The 23,837-nt window shown below is 44.2% G+C and overlaps 1 protein-coding gene across 3 annotated transcripts in view; it reads left to right on the top strand.

Annotated features, from left to right (window-relative positions):
• Positions 1 to 1,797: 1,797 nt before the first annotated feature.
• Positions 1,798 to 23,837, top strand: part of KCNQ3 (potassium voltage-gated channel subfamily Q member 3) — a 207,500-nt gene continuing 185,460 nt past the window's right edge. For all 3 annotated transcript variants that reach the window (XM_069854678.1, XM_069854676.1, XM_069854675.1), the window contains exon 1: positions 1,798 to 2,132. In XM_069854678.1, coding sequence (XP_069710779.1) covers positions 1,813 to 2,132 — 320 coding nt within the window. In that variant the 5' untranslated portion in view covers positions 1,798 to 1,812. The remainder of the gene's footprint in view (positions 2,133 to 23,837) is intronic.

Genomic DNA, 23,837 nt, shown 5'->3' with positions numbered 1-23,837 from the left:
CTGTGTGCTCACTTCTGCTTGTGGACAAATCCCTTGGGGTTGCAAAGGCTCAAAATAGGATGGTGACTGAAATGTATTAATGCTGGAACTCACACAGCCAAAGGCAGAGGTGTTTTTAGACCTTTGGCACAGAATCTGCTCAATTTGTAACCTCAGAAGGTCAAATATCAAAGGGGAAACAGCCCTTCTTCCACACAGCAATTCAATGACAGAAGTGTCATTTCTGAGTAACCTGGGACGTCTCCAGTAGTGGCCTTGTACTAGTAGTACGGCCCCTGCAGCCCTTCAGTGAGTCCAGGAATCACCTCCAGAAACTGCCTTTCCATCTGCTGTCCTTCCTGGTGTATGAAATAGGAGAAGGACTGCTCAGAATATAAATCCCTCAGGGAATGGAGCAGCAGCAGCTAGAGTAGGTGGCAAATCTGCTTCTCGTATGAGTCTGGAAGGGCTCTTGGGTGTCTTGGCATTTCTTCAGGAGACACCAGGAAAACTCCCCAATCTGGAGGAGGAGGACCTCTCACAAAAACAACCAGCAATCTGTAAGGATTTGTCTTTGTAAATCTGTACGGATTTTATTTTATTTTATTTTATTTTATTTTATTTTATTTTATTTTATTTTATTTTATTTTAATTTTAAATTGGCAAGAAAGAAAGGCTCAACTAGACCCTTTGAATCCTCCCAAGGTGCAGCTATGCAAACACTCAGCCCCCGCAGGCAGGTTTTTACTCAAGAGCTGCTCTAAGAGAAGAAGGGATGTTTCTGGTGTGCTATGACACAAATCCCAGGGCACAGAGGGTACAGGGCACACGGAAGCTGACTCTTCCCATCCGAAAGGAAAAGAGCCCTGTGCAGGGCTGTCGATTTCATCCTTTCAGGATTTCGGTTTGAGGGTGCTGGTATGAACGCTAAAGCGGAGGGAGGACGAGTTCTTAGATTTGACAGGTCAGGGTAGATCCCCCCCACCCCCCCGGGGCTGCAGCCGGTCCCTCGAGGAGCCACCCGGGCTGGGGACCCCCGAAGCAGCATCTCCCGCAAAGCCCGGAGGGAACCGCATCGGCTCCAGCCGCCCACCCCCCGCCTCTCCCGGCATCCTTCATCCCCATCCTCCGCTCCTTCCTTCTCCGGCGGTGGAAGCCAACCTCCCCCCCACCCCCTCCCCGCTCCGGGGATGCCCTCCCCCTCCCCTCCAGCCGCAGAGAGGAGGGGGGGGGGGGCTGTGATGCTGCAGGGGGATCCCCGGGTGCCGAGCGGGGTCTCCCCTTCCGCCGGCTGCCGGGATCTCCCCGCTCGGCTGCAGCCCCGCGGATGACGGGGACACCCGGGGCCGGGGCAGCAGCGGGGGGAGCGGCCGCCCGGCTATTTGCTGGCTGCATACAATGGGCCACTCCCTAACGTGAGGGCTGGGGGGGGCGCAGGAGCTGAGAGGAGGAGAAAAAGGGAGGTTTGGGATTGGGGGGTGGGGGGAAGGGGCTCGGGCATCGAAATAAACTCCGCGATGATTTCCCTGCCTTGCGCCGGCTCAGGTCCCCGCCGGCGAGGATGACCTGACGGGGATGTGACCGCCTCCCCCCACCCCACCCTTTTCTTTTTATTTTTGGGTTTTTTTTTTTGTTTGTTTCCTTTTTTCTTTTTAACCCTCCCTCCCCCCCCCATATATACATATATATATATACACACGCGCGCACATATATATATATATATATATGTAAATACCTACAGAAAGCACCGTCCGGGGGAGGGGCGGGGAGCTCGGATCATGGCCCTGGGGCTGCCGGGGCTGCGGATCCGCGTCTCGCCGGCGGGGAGCGGCCATGGGGCTCAAGGCGCGGCGCGGCGCGGCGGGCGGTAGCGCGGCCGGCGGGGCCGCGGGGCGGCGGGCGGCGGGCGGAGACCCCGAGCAGGGCTCGCTCGCCCTGGGCGCCGGCGGGGACCGCGACGGGACGCGGCTGCTGGAGGGCGGCGGCGGCGAGGAGGGAGGCAAGCGGAGCCCCCCGGGGCTGGGGCTGCTGGCCAAGACCCCCCTGAGCCGCCCGGTGAAGCGGAACCACGCCAAGTATCGCCGCGTCCAAACTTTGATCTACGACGCCCTGGAGCGACCCCGAGGCTGGGCGCTGCTCTATCACGCCTTCGTGTGAGTACGCGGAGCGCGGAGAGCCGGGGAGATGCGCTAGGGACGTGCCCCCTGGAGATGATCCGGGGAGATGCTCCGGAGAGATACCCCAGGGAGATGCTCGGGGAGATGCCCCGTGGAGGTACCTCCGGGAGGTGCCCCTTGGAGGTGCCTCGTGGAGGTACCCCGGGGAGATGCCCCTTGGAATTGCTCTGGGGAGACGCTCTGGGGAGATGCCCCTGGGATGTGCTCTGTGGAGATGCTCCGTGGAGGTACCCCAGGGAGATGCCCAGGGAGATGCCCCTTGGAGATGCTCTGGGGAGATGCCCCTGGGATGTGCTCCGTGGAGATGCTCTGGGGACATATCCTGTGGAGATGCCCCAGGGAGATGCCCCTTGGAGGTGCCCCAGGGAGATGCCAAGGGAGATGCCCCGTGGAGGTACCCCAGGGACATGGTCCCCGGAAATGCCCAGTGAAGGTACCTCAGGGAGATGCCCCTTGGAGATGCTCCGTGGAGAAACCCCAGAGAGATGCCCAGGGAGGTGCCCCGTGGAGGTGCCCCAGAGAGATGCCCAGGGAGATGCTGTGGGGGGATGCTCCGGGGAGATAATCTCCCACCGCTGCTGTTTTGCTTTATCATTCTTGGCGTAATGGGACTCTGAGGGGCTTGCACCAGCACCAGCTGGGGATGGCAAGGGTCTTATTATGGGATGTGCTGCTGGGTGGTTTTATTTATTTAGTTTCTCTGTCATCGGGTTTTCCAAAATAAGCAGCTTCTTTTAAGTCTTTCTCTCTCCTGTACATACACCTGTGTTGCCTTGGAGCGATCGTGTCCATGTGCCCGAGCCTCCGGGAAAGGACGGAGCTCTGAGCAGTTTTAAGGCTCGAAGTGCTTAAGAGGGATACTGCCAGCTTCAGTTCAGCCTAGAGCACTGCGTGTGGTTAAACTAGCTGTTGTAAACTGCGAACGAACCGACTCTTTCAATAGTTGAAAGTGTCAAATATAAACCATCAGGTTTTGGTTCAGTAAGCGTCACCCTGCAGTCTATGAAACCCGAGCATTGCAGCATCGTCAACCAGAAACTTAAACTGAGATTTAACAAACTCATTCTGTAGCCCAAAGATGACAAGTTAAGCTAAAGACCACTGCTTTGCACTCCTAAAAATTCTGTTCTCTTAAGTTTTCACAAGGAATATAGGAAAAAATAATTCTGCTTACAGCATACCATGGACTTGATAAAGTCCTATTAAAATAAATGAGGGGTTTAGTGTTGTGAATGTGTTTGAAAACACAACGGATTATCAGTCATCACGGAGTTACTGTTTTTCTTTAATACTATAATGTATACAGAGCACTACGTGACAGAGGATTTAAGCAGTGATTTCTGAAATTGGTTTATTTGCCAAAGACAAAGTGCTCTAGGCTGCATGGGCTTTGAGCCTGGAGCTGGATCTTGGGAAGTCCTGATCATCGGTGTAGTTCTTGCACTTGCAACCAACACCTTGAGTGTAGGGCTGTGATTTTACCTTCAGGCAAATTTCTCGTTGAAGTTTGCAGGGATTTAGCTGTGGGAGAGAAGGAAAAGGCAGCGTTCATTATTGAAGTGCTGCTGTGTATCACTCACTCATCGCTGCTCCTCTCCTTTCAGTGTTTTCAGAAAGTGCGTCTTGGGACACAGCTTTTTGCTTTCCAGCTTGATTTCTATGTGGACACTGGATGTTGTGACATTATTTCAGTTCTTTTGCCCCTTTTTGCTGTAGGAAAACTTGTGCTATCAGGCATTGAGCGACAGCATTTAAAGTGTGTTATGCTGAGAAGACTCTTAGGTCCGGAGCTTGCTGTTTGTTTGTGCTCAGTATTGCATGATGCTGCTTCTCGTCGGGGAGAGCCATATCTGGATGGAGGGGCAACCTGCTCATCCTGTCTGGGTCAGACCCCACACATTGTGTGTGAGGCTTTAGCACATGCCAAAGCGTTATGAGCACCTGGCATCTCTCTGCTCGCAGACAACTATGGCAACTGTGTCAAATCCATGCCTGGGCTCATGTCTTGCTATAAGCACTGGGACAGTGGATGATTCTAGATAGGCTCAAGTGAGCGTAAAGATTCACATTTGTTAGCAATGGTTTAAGAATTTCCAAGTTACAATGTTCATTTTAGCTATCTGTCGAGTTGTGTGGTTAAACTTAAGATCCTTAAGCAATATGGATTTTAGAATGGGAAAAATATTTGCAAGGTTTGATCCTTCGTAGCAGTGGAACTGACGCTCTGTGGCCAGCTTCTCTTTGGTGACTACTCAGTCCTGCAGACCTGAGACGTGAGTCTGACCTGTTGTCACAGAAGTGCGTAACAGTCTTGTAAAGACAATCATTGCCAAATTCAACATTAATGAAAAAATTAACCATTTCTAGGAGCCCTTATACTTAGAAGAAGTAAAATATACAAGTCCTGTCAGCCCAGTGCAGACATCCCATCCCTTCCCAAGACACCCAGGAGGGCTCAGTGGTCCTAAGCTGCTATTGGCCACACTGTGTTACTGTTTAGCCTCAGCTCCTTCTGAACTCGGTAGGTGTTGTGGACTCCTATCTCACTGTAGGATCAAGCCCTACAAAAGAAATCTGCCAAAAGTGATGGAAGGATGTACTGAAATCTTGCTGCAAGGCTTCAGGGCTTGTTCCTGAGACTGGAGAGTGATGACTTGCTTGAGAGCAGGAACTCTGCAGCAGAGAAGCAGCACCTAAGTTGATATCCAAAGCCTTTGTTCTTGTTTTCAAATGAATTGTGTTTAACTTTTTTTCTTTCCAAAAAGGAGTCCTTCTCAATTTGGCAGTGCTGCTGTGACACTGTGTAGTGCCATCCCAGCAGTTTCTCAGTATTTTTTTTCACACTAAAGCAATTTATACTTTCCCTTGGGTAGGCGAGAGATGTCCAGCCTTTCCATAAAATCTACAAATCTGATGCTTTTTTAATTTTGAAGAATAGCCCCTTTTTTCCTAAGGACAAGTCACGCTATCTTGGTCTTCTGAGTAACTTTGCAATAAATACCATGCAAGCAAATTAAGAGTAAGAAGGTTGCTCTTATATAAAAAGAAAACAAACCAAAGAACAAACAGGTGAGGGTCAAATGGAATTGCAGCATAGATAGGTGTGAGGGATTCCTTACGGATCCAAACATTCAGAGGTGTTTCAGGAAGATTAGATGCAAAGGACTCCAGTGTCTCAGGATTCAGGAATTTGAAAGCTGCTGATGGAAGAGGGTTGCCAACTTTCAGGACGTGACAAGAAGGGTCTTAGCAAGGTCTTTGCAAAAGCTTTGGATGCCAGAACTTTTGAAAGTGGTACACATGGGATCTTGTTAAATTGTACAGTGATGCCCATATGGCTACAAAGGGGTCATGATCCTTTGTGTATCTCACTGTTATAATGTGCATATAAATAAAGTTTGATGCACTCCCTGTTGTAAACATTCACTTTGGTTTAGGTGGGGTTAGATGTATTGAAGTGATTCAACCTACTGAAATAATTCAATAAGACTTCATAAATGTGATAAGGCCATATGAAGCCCGAGGGACAAAGATGCAGGGGAGAAAGGCAGAAATTCCTGATGGCGATTTTATTGTTCAGCTTTCACTGGTAGTGATTTAAGGAAATTGAGATGATATATTTTTCATGTGATTCTTCCTCCTTCCTTGTTTTGCACAAGTGAGTTGGTCCAAGCCTATCCTTACAGAAAACAGAAAGGAGATTTGGTCCTAAAGAATCATAGAAACACAGAATCATAGAATAGTTTGGGTTGGAAAGGACCTTAAACAACATCTGATTCCATCCCTCTGCCGTGGGCAGGGACACCTCCCACTAGACTAGGCTGGTCAAGATCCCATTCAACCTGGTTTTGAACATCTCCAGGGATGAGGCATCCAGAGTTTCCTTGGGCAACCTGTGCCAGTGCCTCACCATCCTCAAGGTGAGGAATTTCTTCTTTTTATCTGACTCAGTTTCCTCTTCCATCTGAAAACACTTATTCTCTGGAAGCTATCCTAGTCAAAATTTACAGAACACCCGTAAAAAACACCAGGATTCATGAACTTACTGGCAATATGGCAATATCTTAATGACAGTTGCTATGAGAAAATTGATTTTCCCATGAAAAAAATTCATCTTTATAGAGCTAAATTTCTGTTGAACTTTTAAATAATAATAATAGTAGTAATAATAATAATAATATTAATAATAATAATAATATCTGGTTTAAGCTTTGACATTGTTAATTTGGAAATGTCTCTTGGGGGCTGCAGGTCAGGCTACAGTCTGTCTCTGCTCTTTTTTGAGCTAGCGTCCCTGTAGGTACAGCTGCTGTTCATTTGATATACTGTATTTTCCTTTGTTTTGAGCAGTGCAATATATTGCAGGAAACCCCTGTAGTTGTGCCTCATGGGATGTGTGCTTTGGGCAAGGAGATGGACTTAATACCTGTTCGCTTCCATTAGCCATCAAAATGCTTTGTTTATGCACAAAAGCATAGATGAATAGATAGAGAGTTGAAAACAAGTCAAGGTTTTGCTTTTTCAGTTTATTTCCGATTTTAAGCACAACGTATTTGGTGGATAGTGGACAGAGTCCAGAAGATAACAAAATACAGATCAAGCTTGCAATTGCAGTTTGTAGGAAATTTTTAGCCTGACTTAAAAAAAAAGAGGGGCTGAAGGAGAGGTAGCTAGGAGATATTCTTATTTCCATACCACTCTCTGAGCTAAATGTCCTTTGCTTTCATAAGAAGACTAGGAAAAGGCTTGGGATGAGATTTTATTTTTTTGGAAAGTGTGCAATATTGGCTGCACTCTGCTGGTGCAGATCACCGCAGCGTACCTGCTGATGAGAGAGGGCAACCATAGGGGGCACTTGAAAACCCTTCCCTATTTGCCATGCAATTCTATTTCAGTATCACTTCATACCTGGAATAAAAAGAGGAGGCAGAGTCATGCGATTCATCAAATCATCAGTATTTCTAGGAAGCACCGGTGAGCACCTCTGCATGATGATTGTGGGTGGCTTGTTTGCAGAAGAGAGTGTTGAGGGACTCAGGGAACAGGTTGAAGGTCTGGGGATTTTCCATTACTTTCCTCTTTGCTCTTTGGTAGATGCACCTTAAGATGCACTGATGCACCAGCCTATGTCAGCCCTCTGGGGTGAGATGGGAACAAGCCTGAGGTAAAAAGAAGGATAAATATGAATCCTTCCTTGGCCTGTTTGGCATGAACTTGTCTCTAACTAAGTCCCTGGAGCAGCAGAGCAAGCCTGGTCCATTAGCAAGTGTCTTTTACTTCTATGTTTGCCAATACAAGTTCTGTTTTAATTATTTATGCTAATTCATCGTAATGTATGGATAAATATTATGCAGTATACTTTGTAAAAAATAATGAAGTCTTAGTCAATGGAGACCTCACCGCACACCTCTGCTATTGCATATCCATTAAGACTTGTGAAATCTGCCCTGGGTTTGCATGTGGTTTAGCAAGATGTGGCTGCAGCATCTCAGCTGCTGGGATTGGCTGGTGTCACAGGCTGTGGTGACCAGGTGCTGAAAGCTGGGGTGTGCTGGTAGGAATGAGAAGAGGCAGCAGAGACTGCAAAAGCCACAGGCTGTGTAATGTGAGTGGTTTGTGATCCCCCACCATAGCTTTGGAATCACTTCAGCAGCAAAGAGGCGCCCAATGCTTGTTTAAGCACCCAAACTACCTCTGAAATGACAGACCTGGCCCTGTGGTGGGAAAAGGTGTGTTTTCACCTACAGCCTCATGACTCCTTTGCTAGGACATCCGTGCTGACAGTGAGACTCGCTCCTGGAGCAGGTACCTGTGGTTGGGTCAGTCAGTCTGTGTGCTCAGTGTTGCCATGGCTACGCTGCTAACTTGCTGAGTTTTGGTGCTGCTCATGCCTGCTTGATGGGCTTGCTGGAGCTGCAGGCATACGGCTGCCTGTAGCACAGGCATGCTTCTCAGTGCCCCCACCCCAAATCCCTGGGGATGCAGGTCCCTGAGCTCCCTTCTGCAAGTGCAATCCCCTGCTTACGCCATGTGATGCAGTCTCATGCAGTTGGGAGTTGAGGTCCACCGTGGCTGGCAATGCACAACGGAGGGTGTGATGTGTGAACAAGCATCGGTTCCACCAACAGCAGCAAAAACTGATCACTGGGTCTTTTGATGCTGTCAGTTCAGCCTAGGAATGAGTCCCTCTGAAAAAAAATCAGAGCCTCTGGTGCAATTTCTATAAAATCAAACATCATCATTTTGATCAGAGGTGAAACAGCAAAGCCCTTCCAGCCACCAGCAAATCATATTTTTCTTCTATTTTGAGAAACTTGGTAGAGAAGAGTAGCACCACCCCAATGCTGCCTCAGCAGCCCTGAAAGCACCGTCAGTGGTGAAGCCCAGGACTAAATTCATTGCAGTATCTTCAGCGCAGCAGCTAAGGGTCTGATTGGAGGTATCACTTGTCACATAAAAGTTTTCTCAGTCTCTTCTTGTGTCTCCCTTTTCTTCTTGCAGCAAACATCACATCCTCATGGGGTACAGCAGAATCTGGACATGTCTTGATTGGCTGTCTGGTGTTGAGGCCACATGGGCTTTACTTCTTTATTTTATCTGAGAAGGAGGTTAGGGAGGCATTTAAGAAATGATCAGGGAGAGACTTTCCATCCCCATTTTGCTGGTTTTGGTGCAGAATGTAGAAACTTTCAAAACAAACCTAATGGAAAAAATGGTAACTAAAGACCATGCATATTAACAGCTGGATTAAAAGAGAGTTGCATACATATAATGCCAGTTATATACCACTATGTGCTTGAGTATGTACAAATGAACATGAAGTTGCCTCAGCAGTTCCTGTTTCTCCCAAACATCACTCCAAAGGCTACTCATCCAGCATCTTTCTGTTCTTTCTTTAGGACTCCTTGTCTTCAAATCTCACCTGACTAAATCCTCTTTTATTTATAGGTTAGCCAATGCACAAACTTGCACATGTATGTAAAGCACCATTCTGTACTTCTTTGTCAGTAAAAAGTCCTTTTCAGCATTAAGATGTATTATGCAAAGTCAGGTGATGGAGTGCATATTCAAGGACAAAGTCTAGACTTGAGTAATTTGGATCTAATTTAAAAGCTGTAAGAAGCTTTCCAAATAAAATCGGTCAAGTGAGCATTAAGATCATTTGTATCTTGTTTAGAAATGTTAGTTACAGCTAGGCAGCTGAGTGGTTGGATACTACTGTGATCAGCTTTGCATGGTATAAATAAATAATAATGTTTATTGTTGTATTTAATGCAGCTATATTCTCTTCTTGTGTGTGGAACTTTACAGAAGGAATGGAGCATGGAGACATTGCATCTGCTAATGCTTCTGGCAGATACTGTATTAAATGGGATAACTTAAATATTAATAGCTTTATAAGAAATATGGTGCACAAGAGCCTTTAAGTATATGCTGCCTTCTATCTTAAGATGAGAGCTGGGAAATTTAGCATTTTCTGTGGAGAGAAGGACATGCCTAGGGATATTTAGGTTCGTGGTAACCTACTTTGAAAAAAGGCACTTTGGGAGAACTTTCAGGCTGGAAATGTGTAAATCTCCTTCCCCAGCCTTAAGCGAACAAACTACTTAAAAACATATTTAACTTGGAGACAAGGGAAAGGTACCACTGATGTCAGGAGGAATCTATCCAAGGTGAGACTGAGGTTATCCGAAACAGAAAAGTGCAACTGAGATTTGGTGGAAAGCAGCACTAGTTCCCATTAGCTTCCTCAGCACAATCAGCTTACTGATCTACTTGGGCCTCCTAAGGTACAGTTCTCCACGGGGTCTGTCAAAGGCCTTCATCCCTCCCATACCTGAAAATTCACCTCTGGTTATAGTCATTAGGATAACACCTTGCCTTCCTTAGAGTACCTGCCTTTTGCTGGTTTGTAAGTGGGTTTTAAAAACTGTGCCAAAGTGGAGTTGCATATCTCCAACACTGCTAAATCTTTGAGGAGAGATATGAGAGTCTGACATCAGAAGTATCTCATTTCTCTTGAGGTGCCATGTGCTCTCACTCCCTGCATGCATCAATTTTGCTAGTATCTTTCCTACTTTCCTTTTTTCTAGGTTGCTGGTACATGGTGGAGCATTACAGGTCCCTTGTACGGCAGGGACATTTGAAGAACCCTAATTCCCTCTGTGTTAACTGTTGTCTCGTACTTCCTTTGTCTTTAATGGCCATTTTATGGATATTGCACTTCACTTGTCCTCCCTATTTTCAGAGTTGTTTCTGGGTTGCTTTGCCAAGCTGTATTAGTTTGTGATTGCCATGTTTACTCTCCAGTGGTATTTTCTAATCTCAGATGCTTTTCATATTTACATTCTTCTGTCCTCACTGGTGTTTTGATCACCTTCCAGATAACAACCTTGTAATTTTGTTAACATTCAATTTAATTCTTTCTATAGACCATTAAGGAAGCACTTAATAAGACCAGAACTAAGAAAATCCATTCAGTATTTCACTGAATAACTAGTCCCCCCCCTTTCCTTGTTAATATGATATTATTTCTTATGGCTTTATTTATAGCTCTGAAACCAGTTTTTCGTTTCATGTCGTTTCTCCTAGTCATCTGAATTAATGCTCAAACTAAGATTTTGAGACATCACACCTATGTCAAAACAGCAAATATTTCATTTCTTTTTGTTCAAACCATATTGTTGGGCTTTGTTTATCAATTTAATTCAGCAATATGCATTTAATTGTTATCTTCCCATCTCAGATTTTGCATGCTTTTGACATGGTGTGTGTCTCGTATAACAAAATAATTCAATGTTTCCTAGTGACATCCACCACTAGAGCTAAAGCAGTGTTGAAATGCCCTGATCCATCCAAGTCCTAATTCTTGTATATTTTCTTTGTGTTATACCTAATTTAAGGTGAAGGACAGAGATGCTAATCCTAGCCTAGAAGACCCTTTACAGGATATTTCGCACTGACTGTAAATACAGAATCTAAAATGTTCTGTTTTCAGTGGTTATGGAGGAGAAGCAAGCACAGCTGTTGAGGGACTGATAGTGAAATCCCCAGTGCACACAGTGGGGAGCTGCCCACCAGGCTCTCAGCAGTGCATCTTCAGCTATGCTTACCTTTGTTCCCCTCATGCCTCCCCATGCACTGCTCAGAGCATTTATGAGGAGGGATTATACCCTGAGGAGGGAACGTCAAGAGCAGCTGATTGAAATTGCCGGGGAATTAATTTAGGAAGGTAATTACATGAACTGGAATTTGCTCTTCTACCTTTGCTAACACTGCTGCTCTTGTGAGACATGCTGGAAGAATTTCAATGCACACAACTGACCGAGGCTCCCCGTTTGGACCTTAGACACTGCCTGTGCACCAGATGCACAGGGTCGTGGCTCAGGACCATATTTGCACTGCAAACACGATGGCAGCTTTTCTTATGCCTAGAACAGTCATTATCTAAGTCCAGACTAATTGGCAAAGCTGTGTCAGGGATGCTTCTAACCAGTGGTACACAGACACCAGTAACACAACATTGCTGGGTGACTCATGCCATTGTTTTAATCTGAGACAACTAAATGACTGGACAATGGAGCTGGTGAAGGGGCCAGAGAACAAGCTTTACAAGAGGCGGCTGAGAGAACTAGTATTTTTTAGCCTAGAGAAAAGGAGGTTAAGGGGAGACCTTACAGCTCTTTACAACTACCTGAAGGGAGGTGTCCCGATCCAATATCGGGGAGGGTTCTTAAACGATTGCAAGAGACCAAGATTAAGACACAACCGAGGTCAGATGCTGTACAATCTTGTGAACTTTATTTTAACAACTGACAACAGCGACAGGACAGAGAGGAAAAGAAAAGTTAGAATCCCTAAGCAAGAAGACGGTAGAGATACAGCTAATTACCACCACCACGAATCCAGCGATGTCCCGTCAGATCGGTCTCAGTGCAGGTGGTGATGAAGACACGGCCATGGAGCGATGATGATGCTCCAAGCTCCAGGTAGACCGGGGGGGGGGGGGCACACGCAGCAACACATACAAGGTCGGAAGCAACCGAGCACCCGGAGTTCACCGAGCAATGAAGCAACTGAGCACCCCGAGCCCACTGAGCAATGAAGCAACCGAGCACCCCGAGCCCACCGAGCAACGAAGAAGCAAGAGGCTCCCCCATTTATCGCCCCAGTCCCCATGATTTCCCCAAATAGTCCACCCATTTCCAGGAAGGCATTGTCATGCCCAGGTGTTCAACTTGATAAGCACGTTTTGGGTGTATGTCATGGTTTTTCTGTTGGGGACAGTTTGTCTCTGTGGTTGGCAGCTCTTACATGATCAGCTCTTCATTGCAAATAGAGATCTCTTACGAGATTGTGGTGGTTGGCAGCGATGTTGAGCCAAAGCAGTTTGATGGTAACGGTCTCTTACAGGAGGTTTTAGCAAGGTGGGTGTTGATCTCTTCTCCTAAGTAGCAAGAGATAGGATGAGAGGAAGTGGCCTCAAGTTGTGTGAGGGGAGGTTCAGATTAGATATCAGGAGAAGTTTCTTTACTGAAAGGGTTGTCAGGCACTGGAACAGGCTGCCCAGAGATATGGTTGAGTCAACATCCCTGGGTGTATTTAAAAGACAAGTAGATGAAGTGCTTGGGGATATGGTTCAGTAGTGGACAGGTATGGTTGGACTCAATGATCTCAAAGGTCTTTTCCACCCAATGATTATATGATTCTATGATTCTAAGTGTTGCCACAGACCAGGGACCACTCCCAGTAGGAGTCTGCGTGTGACTTCTGCTTTGAGAGGTGAGTGAGGTAAGTGATATGGACACTGGTTATGCCAGCTGACCTCATAGACAGAAAGCAGGCCCGTGCATCTTTGAATTGCTAGAACAGATGTAATTGTTATTACATGAGATCTTAACACTTTGAGGATATACAAGATCTCACACAAAAAATCCGAGACTCTGCCTGTAATTCTTTTTATTAAACAAATTAAGAAAATCAGCTATGATCACCTTCAAAATGGTTCCCTTCTGAGTTGATACACAGTGGCATAAGGTGCTGCCAACATTCAAAGCAATTCTGCAGGTAATTTTCCAGAAGGCTGTTGAGGATCTCCATTGTTTCTGCTTTCAGATCTACCTATGGAAAATAGGATCCTTTAAGCACCGATTTGATCTTTGGGAAGAGTTAGAAATCTCTGTCAAATAATGGTGGGTGATCGAGCAAAGATAAAAACTGCTAAAAACTGCTTCACAGAGAAAGCATTGCAGACTGACACATGCAGACATCTTCTGACCAAGTGTTAGAAAACATCTATATTTGAACATGCATCCACTCGTACTGAGTGAAGCAATCAAGTTGAGCCTTGTCTCACTGCGACAGGTTAAAACATATTCTACAATCATATCTTTGTCTCTCCCCTCCTAATCTTGGTCCCCAAGCTGTATGGTCAGTCTTGGGGTTTTTGTGTCAGACCTTATACTATAGGGTCTATGCAAAAAGGCACTTCGGTTTGGTATAAGATCTTTCACTTAGATGAAGACTCGAGAAATCCTAACTCACTGAAGTAATGTAGGTTTCACTCTATGTTTGGGTCCAATAGCTTATTGTATTTCTTACATCCTTTTTTCTTCCTGTTCATGGGACTTTGTCAAGGCTTTTGCTTTTTATGTTTCAACATCCCTTGGGCTGATCAAAGTCCCATGGAGGTTCAAATACTTCACCCCCACATCTTGGCATATGAGCAAAAGAATAATTGTTTTGTGTTGATAATGGAGGAGGAAGACTCTACTGATCATTCATTACCAAACTTTTTATGATTTGTGTAAAACAGAATCATTGTGTTGTTGCTGATATTTGGACACTTCTTTTGATTTTGTCTCACTCATTATTGTAGCTGCTGCTCTGTTACTTGGTTAGATCCTGGGTGCAATGACACTGCACTGAGGTGGGGTCTGGCCGCCACATGCTCATGGCAATTACTGCTCTCACAATATGGCATTAGCACACAGTACGTTCTCAGATACTCTTTTCAGTGTTAAATTCCTTAAAACAATTGTATATCCCTGCTTTTCCTCAAGGCTTTAGAAGCTTTCCATCAACATTCATGATGGGATCCATCCATCTAATGCCTTATCTGAGGTAGCTGTCTGGACTCCTTTTATAGCTGCTGAAGAAAACCAGAAAATAGAAATTTCTGGAGTGCAATTAATCTCCCTCTAAAGATGATTCTAAAACAGGTGAGATTAATCACCTCTTGCAGTGCCTCAAACTTTCCACTGACTACAAAGGAGGCCTTGGGTTACTAACTTGAATTTGGGTATTTACACCAAAACCGCATGAGGAATGGAAAACTCGCCTGACCTGAGAGCCACACTAAAGAAAACTGAATTTAGATATATTCTTAGATATGGTTCTGTCTGTGTGTGCAATAGGCATTTAAGTTCTGTTTATACTCAGTGGAGATCTAGTCAATACAGTCAACAGATTTTATGGTACATTTCATACTACCAGATGTAGGGGTCTGCTTTACATGGAAACAAATCACAGCTTCAGCTCCATTTAGCAACTTTCCATTGTCTGTAGGAGGAGCTGAGGTGACTTGATCTCTGGTAAATGTCTGCAGTAAAAACCACTTTGGGACAGACGAGTCCTGCCTCTAAAGGCAAAAGGAATATGAATCTTACTGTTGCATAGACTTTTATTAACATTAGGCTCAACGTAAAATTTCCTTTCCTCAAGAGCTGTGCATGTGTGAATGCTTATTATCTCAGGCCATGACAGGTCTACAGTCATTCCTGATATTAGGCCAAAGGAAAATATGACAGTGTAGTTGGTGTCCTCAGTTTTGCCATCCTACTTATGCTGCTGCTTTCAGTAGCTTTAAGAGCTTTCCCAGGCTGGGATTCCTGAGTATACCTTTCAACCTTCCCTTTGTACTTTGGTTTGCTACGGGTTCTATCTCCCTGAGTCCTCCCATAGGTGTCCTCTTTAGTTATAGTTGCAGCTAATCTTGATGTCATGCTCAAATCCAGACTTAACTACCTCTTGTACTGAGCTTCAAATAAAAATGCTGTGATGACTCAGTTCTCCCTGCATCTTCTTGTGGCCATTTGTGGTTTGCCTGGGCACAGGAGTTACTGTGGTGGGAATCTGCCAGGAGCAGTTTCACTTTCTGTACCTGAATTTCTGTCCATTTGCCTTGCTCCTCTTGTCTTCACCACTCAAAATTAACTCCCAAATTAATGAATAGACAAAACTTCTTTCTAGAAGGTGTCATTTAAGGACAATAAGACACTTTGTGAATGGGTTGGACATTGTCCTTGTGAAGCCTGCAACAAATGTAGAAAGTAATTTTGAAAGGCCTGGGATGAATGAGAGTGATTGTGTAGGTCATTCATAAGCTTAGGCTGTTCTTTATGTGCTATAGCTTTCTCTGTAAAGCTGGAGACTTTGTAGATATGTAAGCACCATTCAGTATTTTAGAGGGTGTATTCACTCCCATAAACCAGCTGAATCAGTAAACAAGCATAATTGAAGTTAATACTGAAACTGTAAAAAATTTGAATGCTTGAAAATGCCCTGACATAAGGAAGTGTTTTTGGGTGGTGGTGTATTCCTTTAACAGCTGCTAGTTTGCGTTTTGCTTGTTTTTGCAGAAATACTGAGCCAGCAATCTCTTTTAGTCATGTCAGTGCAAATGCAGAGTAAACCAAGTTAGAAGAACAATTGGATTTGGCTGCTGCACTGCAAGCCTGTTCTGGATCCACCACACATTTTTTTAATGACATTCTGCTAGTGCCAGAGGCCAAGGTCAAGGTCATTCATCTTTGGTCAGATACTTTCCTGCAACAACAAACTTGCCCTCCCAGTAAAGGAAGTGAGCTTCAGGAATGGGCTAAATAGGAGAGATGGAGATCCCTTGTCAAGGTAACAAGCAAGCACCAACCTGTTCCAGAGTTGCCAGTACTCACACCATGGAGTTCACCGCTTGCTTCCTTCATGTTGGGAACTGGCTTATACAAGCATGGAGTCTTCCCATCTTTCCCTGCTCCCCAAAGTGGAGAGAGAAGATCTTTCCTCCCTCGTAAACGCAGTTATTTATTTAATAAATTTGAATTTAATAAGCTGTGGAAATTGAGAACGCCAAGCACCATCTTTCTGTCCATTTATTGGTGTAGGTCCTGTCCGATGTTGGGACTATATGAGGGAGTTGGCAATTGCAGCCATAAACCATTTAGTTTGAAAGGGTTTACTGGTCTCCAGTTCAATCTGAACAGCAGGGCTACACTTCAAAGCCAAATGAGGTTGCTTAGGACTGTATCCAGTAAAGCTTTCTAGATCTCCAGGATTTGAACTACTTTATATTGTGAGGAATGAGAGATTTTGTTGTATATCACAGAATATGGTGTTTTATGCATTTCTCATAATAAGCAGACTTCCGGGCCTTGAATTATGGACAGTCCTCTTCCCTCCCCACTCCTTTCAGTCCCACATATGTGTGGACAGAAATGAGATGTAACATCTGGGCAGAGATGCTGGATAGGTCAGTACACTGTGGAGGAAACAACCCTCATACTAATCAAAAAGAAAATTGCTTGCTGCTAGGCTAGCTCTTACCAACATTGTCTTGTTTGGAGTACTGATACTGGGAAATGCCAGGGGTGATCTTTGGTGAACACTAATCAGTAGAATTCATTGAAAACAGGAAAACTTTGCCAATGACATATTGATTTTTTTACTAGCTTTGTTGTAATTTGACATTTCCATTAATTGTTTATAATTTGGAAGAATCATTCAGTAATTTATAAAAGCTCTACAACTCCTCCTGACTTTCCTATCTCTTTCTTCCCTTCTCTTCCTAGCTCAATGCCTCTCTCCTTCCCTTGGTGACATTCATCACCTCACTACTGAAGGTGCCAATCACTGGATTGTCCAGCTGTGCTTTTGTGCGAGCTGTCATCCTTTCATACTTTGTGTCACTACTGTTGACTTCAATCTGACTTAAATTCAGTTGGCCTAAGTGCTTAGAGCTGTTTGATGGAACTGACATGACAATTTTTCTCTTACTCAGACATAGTTGTATTTACTTCTTCGTCTTTTTTATACTTTTATAACTTACAGGACTTTGACATTGAGTTCACCTATGTCAGCATTAAGATTGTGCCTCTAAGCTGCTCAGAATAGGGACTCAATAGGAATTGCCATGTGGTGCAAGGTAGACTAGGTGCAGAAATTATCTCTGAATCACCTTGTATTTCATCATTATTAGCGTTTCTTTTTTGGTTGCACAGCTCCCTGATGTTGAATTCAGCATCCGGTGGTAGAGTACTCCCTCTGGACCAGGGTGTGACTTTGGGCACAGCCCTAAGTTAGATTCCCTATGCAAACAGCATCACTGTAGGAGAAGCTCTTAGAGTTGTTGTGATTCAGACCTACACACTTCTGAGTCACTGTTCCTGATTGCTCTTTGCTCTAGGGGTGATGGTGGCGTTAAGGAAAGCGCGATTTATTGATGACCTGTGTAGGTAACAGATTTCTTGCCGTGAATCAGCTGTTCACTGCAGAAAGGGAGATCATGAAGTGGAAGTGGATACCCATCTCTTTTCCCAGGAAGGGTACAAACTGAGCTTGTATCTGTCCTATGAGTTTTTCCACATTCCTAATCTCAGTAGTATGAGGAAGGTGTTTAGGAGCACCACTGAGAGGCTAATCCAAGATCCGCATGCTACCTCATACACAGCCTGAACCACACCTGCAGCCATTGCTCTCAAAGTTGAGATTATAATACAATGCCCTGGTTTACAGCTCCTTTTACTGCCATTGTCAATAAGCAGAAAAATAAAGGACGGGAGCTCGCGATGTTACAGTAAACGGACAGCAACTTTCTCAAGGGAGTGAGCATATAGGCAGGACTGAAGGCTCTGTTTTACCTGCACGAATCGCAACATTCCCCAGCAAATGGGACCAGAGCATAGCACTGCTTCCAGAGACCAAAGCAGGACATTATCACCTCCAAATCAACATTTTGCTGGAGACCTCAGAAAAGCTCCTCTGTTAAAGAATTATACCTTATAGTTTTCTGGAAACAGTAACTCTGAAGAAGACATTATTGCGATAAGTGAAAAAAAGATTTTGGGCAGATGGAATTGTGTCAGTGCTCCTCTTCATTGGCAGTGGTTGTTTTCACTTATTCTATCAGGAGTTAATTTCCAAGCAATTTTAAGTCGGGTATGTGTTTATAAGCATTAATCTGAGTGTTCCATCAATGTTTGTTCCAGGCTATGAAGACTGAGAGCTTCTGTTATAGCAGAGGGCTTTTCAGTTTCATAAATGATGATACAGCAATGGTTGGAAGATGAAGCAAGATAAATTCAGGTTATGGATAAATTTTAATAGGGGAGTGGCAATGTGCTGAAAGAATTTGTGCAAGAAATTATCAATTTTACACTTGTCATTTTTCAACAAAACTTGGAGAATTTTCTAAAAATACAGGCATAGCTGTATCTTAGCTGCAAAATATGGGATTGGATCAATAATTCAGCATATTCTTGACTGATATGAAGCAGGATTTGCAGTTGTTACTGGGAATACGCTGGGTTTGGTTTTATTTTGTTTTAATTTAGCAACAGATAAACAAACGGTGAAGTAATTCAGGAACAAGAAATTCACTTGTTTCTTAACTGGATTTTTTAACATCATAATGTAACATAGCATGAGTAGTAGTGCTAATAGTGATTAGGCTGGGATTACTAGGAGTAAATGTAGGTGTTTTACCTCCAAGTGTCTAAATATGATTTATTCACTTCAACCTTCTTAGTTGCCAGTATAGATCAATGCTATAGGAGTACTGGTGAATGTTCAACTCATCCCGAGGTAAATGATAACACTGATAAATCACATCCTGATCACCAGAGATGATACTGAATAAATAGATCTCCCTTGACTATGATGGGAGCTTCAATATATGGCTTAGATGTAGGCACCTACATTATAAAAACTAACTTTAAGTGAGATGAATCTCATCCTTATCACATTCTTGAGGGCCTTGTGGGGAGGATAATTTTGCAAAGTACTCTGTACAGGCGGTTAAAATGGAGCCAATCTTTTGACCTTAGGATGACTGCCTCAAACATTAAGGCCTCATACAGCCTGGAACACTTTTCTCAGAGCAGGTAAATAAATCAGAGACCACAAAATTTCTGCAGCGCTGGATTCTGAATCAGTCTTATACATAAATCTTGTATTGTGCTTCTTAGGTTCCTATGGGAATCTGCTGACATACCCCAAGCTCCGTTTGCATGCAGAAATGAAAGCATAACCTGCAGGGCTGAGGCTGGTCCCTCTAGGCAATGCGGTCCCTACATTGATGTCCAAATAATAATTGCCAAAACATGGGGAATTTTTGTCTGGAAAGGGCCCCAAGTCAATGTTATCTTCTCCAGAGCACAAAGATCTAGATGTATCTCTGAAAAATTAATTACAATATGGTCATTCCTTCATAGCTGTCAGTTCTGTTAAAGAGTGGGATGTAGTTTTTGGGTGTCCACACAGTTTTTTTGCCACTGATCCTGCAAGGAGAACAGATTGACTTGTTTGGTTTTTGCCCTGTCCGGAGGGAAGAAAGAATGGTATTCAGCCTACTTAGTTAAAAAACCCCAAAACAAACAGGGATAGCAGTGGAAATACGCAATAAAGACAATGTTGTTTTTTTACAGTGAGGTGAGAGCATCAATGGTGCAGGGAAGAAGCCTGCTTCTGTGAATGCAGTTCCAGTGATGATGACAAAACAGCAGCCAAGCTGGAGAAGGAGACAAGGGAGATGCTGGAAATAAAGCTGCAAAATGGAAAACAAAGAGAAGTAACTGTGCTGTGAGAGGTAGAACAGAAGCAGGAGGGGAATTAAAACTACTCTTGTAGGACAGCTTGTTAGGAGCCAGGTGCTGCTTGTATAGAGAAAACAGCTTAATTGCCCTCCTGGTGCTTTGGTCCTTGTTTCAGGCAAGTTGCCTATTTTCCTCAAAAAAAAAGGTTTCCTCAAAAAGCCAGAGGACTATGATTTCTGAGGTGTATTCATCTTCTTTGTACATGTCACACTTGTCGTCTTCCCTTGGCAGAACAGAGTTATGAGTTCCACAATGGCACCTAAAGAGCAGTAGGGGAGAATTGAACTTCATGTGTTATTTTATTACAGAGCGCAGCCCTCAGAGCTGAAATCCAGGAACAGGGTGCTTTGTAGCAATTTAGGGTTTATGCTGGGGCAGTGAACCTCCCTCTTAGCCCTACACACTCATGGTTTAGCAGCAAATCCTGAAGAAGGTCTAAAGAATAAAAAGTGAGACTAAAGGAGTGACATTTTCAAGACATATTAAATGTAACTTCATGGGGACTAAAGAGGAATAGCTTTGTCTACTTTTGAGCTTCAAAGAGTTGCCAGTGAGAAAGAAGGCAGGTTACACTTCTGCTTAAAGACTCTTAGGAGCAATATTGCTGTTACCTCAAATGACAACCACCCAGGAGTATCTATAATGAGAAAGCAAGCTTAGAGCTTCTACTCCTTGATCCAGGGGTATGCCGATGATGCCATTGCGGTTAGTCCTCACTGTGTAATGATGCAATGGTTTCAAAAGAGATAACAAACAACTGTTTCACTTTCTTTCTCCCGAATGCTAGAGCCATGGGCTTCAGTGATGTAGCCCTGGAGAGACAGCGTCTGCCAGTGTTTCTGCATGGGAAAGCATCCTCATGCTGAATGAGGTTTGAAAACGTTTCTGTTGTAGATGTTGCTGGTCAAAATTACTTCTTCTGAGGGGGTTTTATTTACCAGTTGGGTTGTGGTTCTTCAGGTCAGTACTATGTGGTCAGGTTTTTCAGATTTCATTTATTAATTTTTTAAAATGGAAGCTGAGGCTGCCATCCTGGCTCCACGAGCTGGGGATTAAGGGAAACAACATTAAGCCTAAGAGTTTGCAGCTCTGTTAAAAACACATAAGTGGAGTGATGATTTTAGCTATCTCCTCCATTCTCATGGCTTGACAATACCTCTCTTCAGTAAGGGTCTTTACTTCTGTGACTTATGTAATGCCTTATCCTGCAATGCGGTATCAAGGTGCAAGAACTTTTCTAATTCTCTCTTCATGGTTTTATATCATCTACAGGAGGTTCCCTGCAGGTTGATGGTTTGGAGTTTTATTTAAGATTAGGCAGAGGAAAGCCGCTGGCCTCATTCTGAGTCAGAAAATCTAGCATAGAATCAGGCTTTTTGATGGAGATTAATCTTCGTGTCTTGGCACCCTTTTTAAGCCTCTGACATTTTCGGTTGAGATAAGGAAATTATTAGTGTGCAGTCATGTGATAAGCTGAAATGAATAGGAGGTGAATGTGACAGCAAAGGTGATGGCTGACATACCAATGAATATATGTTTCAAATAGCACAGGACCGCACAGTCACTGCAGCTCATACTCCTGTTTGGATGTAGTATATGCCTTCTAATTAAACCAGAAAATATTATGTATAATATGTTTATATACATTATAGAAGTACCTTCTGGGAGATGCAGAGAGGAAAGCTCTTTGGGCTACTTATCCTTGTACCTCCCACAGTACCCCAGTCTCCTTCCAACTCTTTTAGGTCCCATTACATCGCTTCCATAAGACCTCCAACATTTTCCTGAGAAGCTGGTGAGACTCAGACACATCTGATCTCCACAGCAAGATGCAGTTCACCTTGCCCAGCAGTGTCTTTTGAGCTGTGCACTGCCTATGTATAGCAAAGAGGATCCTTGCCCCAAGGTGTGTCCATGTTCATACATAATAAGACAGGGAAAATTACTACGATTACCAGCTGGGGCTGATATAATTTAACAAGAAAACAGTTATGATTACTGTATTAATCAGTAGCCTCAGTGGTCCAGTATTATTAGTGTTTTGCATGCATGGCACAGAGACAAGCCTCTTGAAAGGGAAGACTGGAAGGAGCATCCTTCTGAATTTGTTGATTCTCACAGACTGCTCCTTCATTGTACAGGGGGCAGTCAGTGAAAAGGAGAGTCTGAAAAAAGTGGGCCAGTAAGTAAGGGTAATAAGTTGATATCACTGATGAAAAAGAGAGTCGTGTCACTCCAAGGGTAGCAGTGGCTCAATGTTCTCAGAGAACTGGGGTTTCAGCCCTTCGTGGTATGTTTTGGGAAGACATTGGGAATTAAAGGTCAGGGACCACTGGAGAGCCTGGTCCCTTTAACTGGTCTTGAAATTATATGTAAAAACTAACTCTAAAGCTGACATCCTCACTGCCAGTGTCTTTGGTTATGCCACAGATTAAATGACTTTCTTAGGGTACCTCTGCTTTGTCACTGTTCTTTAGAGGGTGGACTCTGAGCCCAGGTGGGGCTCGTAGATAGTAATAGGTGTGGACACATAAACTTGTTGCTTATGGTATATTTACTCCCAGGGAGAGAACCAACTAAAGGCTGTCATATTTCAGGGCTGCTAATTCAATTTCTTTATCCCAATTCAATTCACGAAGGATGAAGGAGCAACTCATTTGTGGACTTGGAGACTATTCTGCTCATAGTGCATGAGAGACAGGAGAAAGTGGATGGCATTCATCCAAGAACATGTTTTGTTTTGTGGCTGGTTTCTCATGCATGGTCATGCCACTGGCTTCTCCTACACAGCTGGCTGCTTATACACACGAAGTGTTGTGTGGAGCATTTGCACCTACTACATTTGATTGCTGGGGCTTGTTTGGTTTGTGTTTCTGACTGGTCTGGAGGTCTCATCTATCTGCATTCTCAGACTATGCTTTTCAGCTACATTTCACTCAGATTCATATGCAAGCTCCAGATGGATTAGGCAGTTTAATTTAATTCACCTACCTGAACTCTGCTGTTCCCTCATGTTTTTCTGGACCTCCTACCACTGGGGGACTGAAGAATTGAGGAGACAGCCTATATGCATCCTCTGCCCCTCCATGTGATCTGTCTCACCTCTGCCTGTCCTGGATTGCAGTGGCCTGTCTTTGATGGAAATGCAGAAGACTTAGGGAAGTGACTGAGAGTAGAGAACTGTGTAACATGGAGATTTTCTTTGCCTTCTGGGCCACTGTGAGTTGGTGAGCAATAGCATTTCGTAGCAGCTGCTGCTGCATTTTGGGAGACGTATGGGCTGAATCCTATGCACAAATCTCAAGCTGGGTTGTGATCCTTCTGGTGGCAAGTGCTCAGCTCATCTGTGTTGTTTATGTTGTTGATTTATGCAGATAGGCTGCGGTTGGCTTTGTTTCTGGCAACTCTGGAAAGTAAAGCCTGTTTTCATACGTCTGCATCCCATATGTGGAGCTGCTGTATGCAGGCACTGTGGGCAGCATTTACACAGGTGCTGGATTACACCTGCCTGTCTCGCTCTCGCAGGCAGCAATCTGCATCTTCTCAACAAGTGGGCCTTGCTGCAAGATGTCAGTTTGAACTGAGGAAGAAAGCTACAGTGAGGAGAGATGGGCCAGGAGGGCTGGCAAGAGAAGGCAGTGGATTGATTTTGTAATTTCAATGGCCAAAACTTGTTACAGTGGGATAACACTGATAAATGGGATATGGAGGGTCAATGGCTGAATATTGCTAATTTTTCAGTAGTTAGGGGAAGGGGAGCAAGCGAAGAAAATGGACGGTCAGTTGATCAGAAATAGGACTTTAGTTAAAATGT

This window comes from Phaenicophaeus curvirostris, chromosome 3 (genome assembly GCF_032191515.1).
Source record: "Phaenicophaeus curvirostris isolate KB17595 chromosome 3, BPBGC_Pcur_1.0, whole genome shotgun sequence".
Taxonomy (NCBI): Eukaryota; Metazoa; Chordata; class Aves; order Cuculiformes; family Cuculidae; genus Phaenicophaeus; species Phaenicophaeus curvirostris.
Note: the sequence above shows the minus strand (reverse complement) of the source record. Positions and strands in the feature narration are given on the sequence as shown.